General features: G+C 28.7%; 1 protein-coding gene across 1 annotated transcript; it reads right to left on the bottom strand.

Moving 5' to 3' along the window:
• Positions 1 to 2,276: 2,276 nt before the first annotated feature.
• On the bottom strand, positions 2,277 to 4,861 carry LOC130950090 (trihelix transcription factor PTL-like). The gene is made up of 2 exons (XM_057878644.1): positions 4,671 to 4,861; positions 2,277 to 3,671 (listed from the first exon to the last, which is right to left on the bottom strand). The coding sequence occupies exons 1-2, from the start codon at positions 4,859 to 4,861 to the stop codon at positions 2,393 to 2,395; spliced, it is 1,470 nt and encodes a 489-aa protein (XP_057734627.1). The 3' UTR covers positions 2,277 to 2,392.
• Between the last annotated feature and the right edge of the window lie 4,779 nt (positions 4,862 to 9,640).

Raw genomic sequence — 9,640 nt, 5'->3', positions numbered from 1 at the left:
CACAAAATCAATTGTCCCATTAATACTCAAATATACCCCCTTAGCTTGCTTTCATAGCCCAAGGTTAATTTGCATTTTAAATATTCTTTTAAAAAATAAATATTTGGATTTATATGAATTTAAATATATTAATTTTTCAATATTTAGAAATAGACGAGTTAACAACAGGTTAAAAAATTTGGATATGAAAGTAGAATAAGTGTTATACCTTAACATGATAATTTTTGGTGTTTTTTAAAACTATGAGAGGTACACAAATTAGAGGAAAGTTTGGAGTACATAAATCGGACCCACCAATTTGTGTTCAAAAGATTAAAAAATTTTGGAGTACACCGATTTGTGTACTCCAAACTATTCGATTTGTGTACTCCATTTTTTTTTTAATTTTTTCAATACAAATCCGAGTACAGAAATCAGACGGTCTAATTTCTGTACCTCTTAAAAATCGAACGGTTCAATTTGTACTCTGTATATTAAATCATCCCGCATTTTAAAAAAATATCACAGTAGATCACAATTTAAAAAAATACCATTATTAATCCAATATTAAAAATAACAAAGTGGTTAACAACATCCCTATAAAGTGGAGTGGCATTAAATAATTAACTCTAATTTTATATCTATTATAGAAAAAATATTTGTTATTTGTTAAAAATTGTTTAAAATATTTAAGACTAATTTATATATAATAGATTATATTTTTTAAATTATTATTTATTTTTAAAAAAAAATATTATATCAATATATAAATCAAAATATTCCTATAAAAAATCTAAATAGACATATATAGCCTTATCATTAATTTGTTAAAATATTCAATATTTCGTTATTATTGTGATTAGAATATCTTTTTATAATTAAAAAATTAAAACTAAATTTTAACCTAATAATCTCAAAAAAGAAAAAAAATCAAATTTCTAGAAAATAAATTAGGAATTTGTTTGTCTTCTCTTCCAATCTGCTACTGCTACAATTGAGGCGACTATGATTTTCTGAAAATTTGTCCATCTCTTGACACCTAAGGTTGAAACCCCTTACCTCTATTGAATCTAATTTATCCCTCACCTAGAAAACACACTTTTGTATAGAGTTGATGTAGTCATGTAGCATTAGCATGAACTTTTTTTTTCTTTTGCACCAATGGTAACGGATGGAAGTTAATTAAGGTGAACAGTTCCAATAGTAAAAACCTCCAGTTCACAAAGAAAAGAAAAAGAAACACACTATGATCTTTCATTATGGTAATTCCACGCCAAAGCATGTATGATTATATTATATCAATGAATAATGCCACAAATATTAGATAAATATTGAACAAATTGAATTGAATTTAATTGACACCGTCAAGGTACAATGTTTCTAAGAATTAGCTAATGAGGTACGAGTACCATGCATGTATGTATACATTAACAAATTAAATTAACCATCCTATAAAAATTCTAAATTTGGATGAATCAAACTCAATGGAAATGATGAATTTCAATCTTAGGTAGTGTCAAGAGATGAGAATTTTTCAGAAAATCATTATCTTTCCAATTGTGTTTATATTGGAACCATGATCCTGTTACTTGTTTTTTTAAAATTTGGTTTTGATTTTTTTTTTTTTAGATTTTTAGGTTAAGATTTTATTTTAATTTTTTATTTTAAAAAGATATTTGGTCACAATAATAAAAAAGGGTTATTGAATCTCTTAACAAAATTAATCATATATATGCCTGTTTATAATTATTCATGAAAAGTATTTTGGTATATATATTGATATAATACTTTTTAAAAAATAAATAAAAATAAATGATGACTAAAAAAAATATAATTTATGTAGCAATTTTTTATTGGTTTATTTTTTTATCATATTAGTACGTATAAATTAATCATTGTACAGAAATAAACACTAATATTAAATATTATGTTAGCTTATTTACAAAAATATTATGCACACATAAAAAATAACAATCATATATATATATATATATATATATTAGTTTATTTTCGGTATATTTTATACCAATAATTAATTATTTATTAATTAGTTTATAATATACACGTAAGTATAATTAGCTTATTTATTAGTTACTATTAGATGAGATTTCAAGAAAATTTAAGAGAAAATTATTACTTATTTATAGAGCATGCATTTAGGTAAGTTATATTCTATTAAATAAAATGAGCTGTCAATTATTTTAAGACTTATTTTCATTATTTGAAATATCATCCTATCAACAAAGTTCAAATCACCTAAATGCTCTACAATTATCTAACAAGCATTTCTCTGAAACCTACATGGTCATGACATTCAACAAGAAGTAAGCGGATACATAATATTCCATAAAAAATAATTAGAAATAACACAATGCAATACGATGATGCAATATAAGTAGAAATGTATGTACGGTCAAATGTGATGATCATCATGATCATGATGATGTTCATCATCATCATCATCATCATCAGTGAGCTTGAGTTCCAAACACCAAGGCCTATTGGTTTTGGCAACAGCAGCAGCAGCAGCAGCAGAAGTATTTGTCCTCCCAAGTGAGATGCTGATCTCATCCCAAATCTGCTTACACTCTTCTGAACTTCTCTCAAATCCCAAACATCCCAATTTTCCTGAGATCTCTTCCCAAACACTACTTACCCCATTATTATTATTATTACTCTCAAAATAATACCCTCCTCCACCATTATTATTATTATTATTCTCCCTCATTCTCTCTTCAAACCCTGTCCTCAACTGTATCAAGTTTGATATCTCCATTTCACTCCACCTCCCACCACCACCATTATTGTTGTTATTATTTGCAGTTTGGCCCTTGTTGTTCTTGTTATTGCTTTGAGGTGCCAATGCTTCAATAATCTCAAACTCTTTATTATTATTGCTATTATTGTTTCCATTTCCAATGTGTTTTCTTACAACTTCTATCAATGCAGCATCCCTTGCTTCAACCCAAGCTCTCTCTTTTGCCCAAAGCTCCGTTACCTCTTGGTCAAACCTCATTGACTCTTTCTTCTTCCTCTCTTCCTCCATGGATGCCATCTCCTTCTCCCTTTGCTCAACAACACTCACCATTCTCTCCATCCATGCATCTTGTGTCTCGATGATCTTCCTCATGTGGGAACCAACTATCTCTTCCACTTTTGCCCTCAAGCTTCTTCTTCTTCTCACCCTTCCCCCATGATGATCATCATCCAATTGCACCCCTTTCTGCTTGTTATTATTGTTGTCCCTTGAAGATGTGGAGTGCTTCATCATGTATGCAATGGCTGAAAGATCCTCATCATTGTTCTCAGATGACGATGTCTCCAGTTCACACGAGTTCGAAAAACTCAAGCTCTCTGAACACTTGATCAAGCTATTATTGTTATGATGATCACCATTGAAGCTTCTTGGGGTTTGAACATTAGCACCAGCAACAGAAGCTGAAGCAGTGTTTGAAGCTAAGGCATGAAGATTATTATTATGAGTAGTGTTTGATGAATCTCCACCACTTCCGCCGCTGCAGCCGCCGCTGCCACCACATATAGCTTCAAGTTGCCTGAAGAATCTGTAGTGTTTCCCATCTTGTCTACTAGCTTTTCCCTCCTTGGTCTTCTTGTAATACTTGTACAAATTCTCAAACTTCTCTTTGCATTTCTTCCCACTCCTTTGGTACCCAAATTCCTCAGCCATTATCCTTGATCATATCAAGAGAAGGAGGAGAAAGAGAACAATTAATAATTCAAACTTGGATAGTAGTAATAAGTAGTAACTAATTAGTTAGCATAACAAGTATTTACTTTTTCAACTGATATTTAATTTTCTTCAAAAGAAATAAATTTAGATTCTCCCTAAAGTCAAAATGTGTCTTTGTTACTGGCAACACTGTTGATATATAGTGAGAAAGGTTGAAGGATGCACTTCATTACCACTAGGTTATACATACATACATACACAAATTAATTAATGTACAAGCTAAGGGTCTGTCTGTTCTTGCACATATAGAATAATATTATTCTTATTTGTTTCATATGCAGTGGGATTAAAATAATGAAGACATTCCCTTATCTTGATTAAAGATGTCAGAAACATAAACTAATTATACACATATAAAATGATATTATATATGTGAATGTGAATGTGAAATTAAGAAACAGAAATTGCAATAGCCCTAGATAGGGGAAGAAAGTAGGTTATTATTATGATTACAATAGGGGGGTTTAACTAGGAAACAAAGACAGGCTTTCAGGGTGAGAAAACGTTGCAACTGTGAATAGTAATGAATGATTTATTATTATATAGTGCAAGTATACGCACACTTAGCTTGAGTCAGCAGAGTTAGTTTCTTGGACAAAACTAGAAATAGATAACAAAAGAAAGTAAGAAACCACATGGATCTCCGAGTTATAGCTGTGAGCAATGCCATGTCATTTTCAATCTTTAAAGGAAATAAAATATAATATAATAATTAAAGTGATGACAATAAATTACCCAAGAACAAAGCTGTGCTTAGCAAAGACAAAAAGAAATCTAATAAACATACAAAAACAACCACCATATCTATCTGTTTCTTCAGTACTGTCCATTCTTCAATGTCGTCTCACTCTCATTATTAAAAACTTTTGTACAGTAATGAGAAGTAAAGTGTTTAAGAAGAGTAATTAACTTGTTAATTAAATTATTAGTATAGATATACCTAGAAATCTCATTCCACAAGGGAGCTTTTTGATTATTTTCTCTGAACTTGGAATCAAGACGAGATCTGATCTCAAGAAGGGAGAGAGTCTCCTGCCGAGGCCAGCGGTTGGTGCCGGTGTCGAAGGCCAGCCATCCTTTGTCCATGGATGCAGCAGCAGCAGCAGCAGAAGCAGTGTCCATGGCGGCCATGAATGCATGATGATGATGATGATCTGAGACAGAAGTAGTAGGAGGAGGAGGTGGTGGCGGGGGTGTGGGGTTGAGAGAAGAAGAAGACGGGGAATTGTTGGTGGAGTTGTGGTGGTGGTGATGGAGAGGGAAGTGATGATGATGAGCGGTGAAGGCGGCGCTGGTGGTGTTGTTATTAGAACGAGGGAAGAAAAGGTCGCCGACGACGTTGTTGATGATGATGGGGTCGTAGGTGGTGTTGAGAGGCGGTGGTGGAGGAGGAGCATTGAGGAGGTGGTGGTGGTGGTGGAGAGAGAGTGGGTTCTCCGGCAGAGGAAAGAAAGGAGCGGCGGCGGTGGCAGTGGTGAAGTGAGGTCTGTTGGACATGAGTCGCCGGAGATCCTCTGGGAGGCCGTAAGGGTCAGCCATGAAGAGAGAGAAGAAAAGAGTGAAGAGTGAAGAGTGAAGAGTGAAGAGTGAAGAGTGAAGAGCGAAGAGAAGAAAGGGAAAAAACTCTTTTGAGACAAGGGAGAAGAAAGTAGCTTCTCCTCTTTCTCTCTGTCAACAATGAAATTATCTCATGTTTTTTTTTTATTATTATTTAATTATTCAATTCTGCTATCCCAACATCCTTTGTAATTAGGTACGTAGAAACTCTGTATTTAAATTATTATTTTATAATAAATATTGTTTAATTTAATAATTATTTATAGATTTCTTTTGTTTTGTTAATTAAAATAATTTAAATATGAATAGTGTTGTTTTAATTATTTAATTAAATTAAAATTTAGATGGGGTTGAAGGGGGAGACAGGATCCGAGTCTACCGCAAGTCTTAAAAAGGTTAGACTCACTCTGGATAGGAGGGTTATGGTAGAGGGACTCTTGAGTCTTCAATGACCTCCCATTCATAATAACTACTTTTAAATATCTTTTAACCATTTCATTTTTATCTACAAATTTAATTATTCATTCAATATTTTAGTATTTATTACCTTCAATACTTATGTTTTTCATACCTACATTTGCATCCCACGCCATTGCAAGTTTGTATATATGAATTGAATGAAGTGATAAGAGAGTGCTAAATTTGATTTGATGGTAATGATCATGTTATGTGGAAGTTTTAATAATCTGTGTAGTGTACACTAATAATAGATCGATATTATCCTTCTTATTGTTAATATTTTGTATTTTATTAATTAAATTTATAATAATTAACAAATATGAAATCAGGTAAGTTAATAATTATTTGACACTTTAATAATTTTAATTAAAAATTTTTGAATTTAAATACATTGGAATATCTAAATGTTACACTTTCTTAATTTCTTTTTTCTTAGTTATCCCTTCTTTTTTTCTGATATATCATTGTTCTTTTTTTTTTTTTTACTCTTTTATCTTCTTATATATAATTATCTTTAAGATACTACTTTTTCTTTTTTGTTTAATTATCACAGTTTTTATATTGAGTGTAAATATTAGGTGCACTAAATCTGTGTATCAAGTAGGTAGTATATATATGTATATATAATAACATTGCTCTATATACAAAGAGAACATGCCCTGGTAATTGTTTTTTAACTGTCTTTTTGGTCCCTAAAAATTAAATTTAAGAAAAATTTGAAGTCCATATTTATATTTCTATGATTTTCTTACAGGAAAAATGTATTAACTATCACACAGAAAAGTAAAAAAAAAAAAAATGGTAGTTTTGTTTATTAGGTAGTCGCCGCTAGTGTTACATATATAATTAGAATTGTGTGATTATTAAGTAACCAACAATAATGAGAATTACTGACTTGTTTACAAGTTTTTTTGGTGACTGACTTGTTTACAAGTTTTAAAAGAAAAGGTTAAAACCATTTTTAAAAAATAAAATTAATAACGAAAATTGTGAGTATGCATAGAATATTTCTTTTTAAGTTTGTATTGCTTTGTGGTTATTGCTAACACTTGGTAAATTCAAGTACTAAATACTCATTCCCAGGTCTTTTATTTATTGAATATATATATGTGAAGTATACATAAAAAAATTAATCACTAAATCAATCACTCGTATAATATAAAATGTATATTCAAATATAAAATATATATTAAAAATAAATTAAATAATGTATATTTATATATAAATATATAGTAATTAATTTTTTATATGTACAAAGTATTTTTTATAAAAATAAAATACCGCTAAAAAAGCTTTTCTCATGTAGAGGATTAAATGTGACTAACCCAGATAAATTAATTAAATTTTAATAATACCAATTGCCTACCTAGCAAAACAATATATATAGTTTTTTTATAAAAAATAATTATGTCTAAAATTAATACTTATTAAGTTCTAATTTTTTTCCCCATAATATTCCCTAACCAAATTGACTAAGAATTAATTTACCATAAATCTAAACGGATCTTTAGTTAACATAAGCATATACTTTCTTCAAGTAATACGATGAAGTATCACTATTATTTAACCTAGTTTGCTGGTAAGGAAGTAATTTTTTTAAAACTAATAACCAATTAATAAAGTAGTGAAGGAAAAAAAATATTCAAAGAGAGAGAGAAAGAAAAATTTAAAACACAAGAAGACTGAAAGAAAAATTTAAAACAAAAGAAGACTGAATAAAAAAATTGTTCCTAATACTTTTCTTATTTCACAAAGCCTACTGTTGTAAAGTTTTTTATGCGCTTTGTATTGTTTCATAACAAAATGTCCAAGGGTGTAACTATAGTATTAATAGTCTCACATGGTATGTTTTAAAGACTTTTGTAAAAATAAAATAAAATATCTATAGAATAAATTTAATTAAACTTAAAAAATTAATTAGTTCAGAAAAGAAGATTATTTTATAAATGGCTATCATCATAAGCATATTTTGAAGAGTGTTTGTACGTAAAACTTTAGATGTGCCTTTTTTGTCTAAATTAAAATTAGATTTTTAAAATGTGAAATTTGTAAGATTAAATATGTTTGTGGCTTTATTGTGGGTAACTCATAATATATAAATAAAAAATTCTAAGATATATAGAATTTAATTTTAATTATCGCTAGTGTAAAATAATTTTATACATACATCTAATGATATAATATTATATTAATAAAAATAATTATTTTTTATATTAACTGTGTACGAATAATCATCTAAAAAAATATAATTACACAAGGAAAAGTCTAGGGGCCAGCAGTTTTATTGAATTTTGGCCAGCATGTAACCAGCCGAGGAAGGTGAGCAATTGGATGAAATCTCACACCAATCTCACACCATCAAATTATCATTGATGACTAGTTGATGGCTAACAATCACAAAAATTGCTGGCCCCCTAACATTGCTCATTACACAATTGTCAGTACATTTAAATTAAACTTTCTCTATATAATAATATGTTGGATATTTTCAAATATTTTGTTGATAATTAATAATTTTTTAAAATACTTTATTTTTGTAGTATATATATCTCGAAGGAATTTAATTAGTAGTGTTTGAGAGTGAGAAAATGAATGAGCAAAGGATGGGTGGATCCAGTGAGAAAGAAGCAAATGGCAGAACATTACAAGGTGAAATTCTATATGCCTGCACTGTTTAAATGACGATTGTACAGTACTTAAGATTTCACCCTTTTCTATTTTACTCTTCTTCCTATTCAGCAGCATCTTTATTTCTTGAGTTTTGAGGCTTTGCTTGCCATACCTAAAACCATATATATACCTATTTTAATTTGGAGAACCCGCATGTGCATTTGTATTTTTACTTCAAACATAATTCGCTTTTAATGTTTTTCAAAATCTTATTAAAATATCTCTACAAGAGACTTCAATTGGTACGTATCTAAAAACAAAATAATTTTATTTATGTTTTTTTAATAACTACGCTTATTTTATATATATATATATATATATATATATATATATATATATAAGTAATGAATTAAGTTATTTGCCAAATGTCCAAATATATATCTAGACTCCAGTTGAATTTAACTAACAATTTATCTTTGCATATATATATGTTAATTAACTTATTATTTGTTACCAACATGTTTGACCAACTTCTATATAGTCAGTCAATTATACCTTTAAACTTTTGCTAATGTTACAAGGGAAAAAAATAGGGAATAATTAACAAGATGGTGTAAAGAAGTGGAATCTGCTCATCATAGGAACTAAAGTATGAATTAGTGGTGAGATTTAAGAAATCCAAGTACCTTTCTTCAACTTGCATATATAATATATATGGTTGCATTGCATAGCATATATTATATATAAATTATATTGGCCCCTTTTAATTTACGGATGCAGATGTATAGAAAAAGTCACGGCGGCTGTTGGGCCCCGGCAGCAACTGCCACCTCCTCCTGTGCTTATTACGATTAGATTAAAGAAAAAAATTTTGACACCAGTAATTTTTAGTATTTTTTATTATTATTTAATTAATATAAATATTAAATTATTTTTAATAAATAAATTTTATTAATTTAAATGTACAAAGTTTAAAAATTATAAATATAAATTATATTGATTTATGTGTGTAAAATTCTGATAAATATAAAAATAAATTATATATTTTTTGTGTGTAAAATATTTATAAATATTAATATAAATTATTGCTGACAAAAAATAATATTTATTATTCATGTACCATTGTTCTATGAAAAAAAAAACATATAATGGCACAACAGGTAATATATAGAAACAAAAATGTTATTTGTACATAAAAATTAGCTACTAAAATCAGCTACTAATATATTTGTGTATAAATACATGTTTGGTTTAATTTATTTTTAATGTATATTTATAATCCAG

The sequence above is a fragment of the Arachis stenosperma genome, chromosome 9, assembly GCF_014773155.1.
Source record: "Arachis stenosperma cultivar V10309 chromosome 9, arast.V10309.gnm1.PFL2, whole genome shotgun sequence".
NCBI lineage: Eukaryota > Viridiplantae > Streptophyta > Magnoliopsida > Fabales > Fabaceae > Arachis > Arachis stenosperma.
The sequence above is the reverse complement of the archived record's forward strand: the minus strand, read 5'-3'. Positions and strand labels throughout refer to the sequence as shown.

Coding starts and splice junctions, on each gene's coding strand:
- LOC130950090 (XM_057878644.1), bottom strand. CDS start 4,861: ATGGCCGCCATGGACACTGCTTCTGCTGCTGCTGCTGCTGCATCCATG. Junction 3,672..4,670: donor TTGTGGAATGAGATTTCTAG/GTATATCTATAC, acceptor GATATGATCAAG/GATAATGGCTGAGGAATTTG.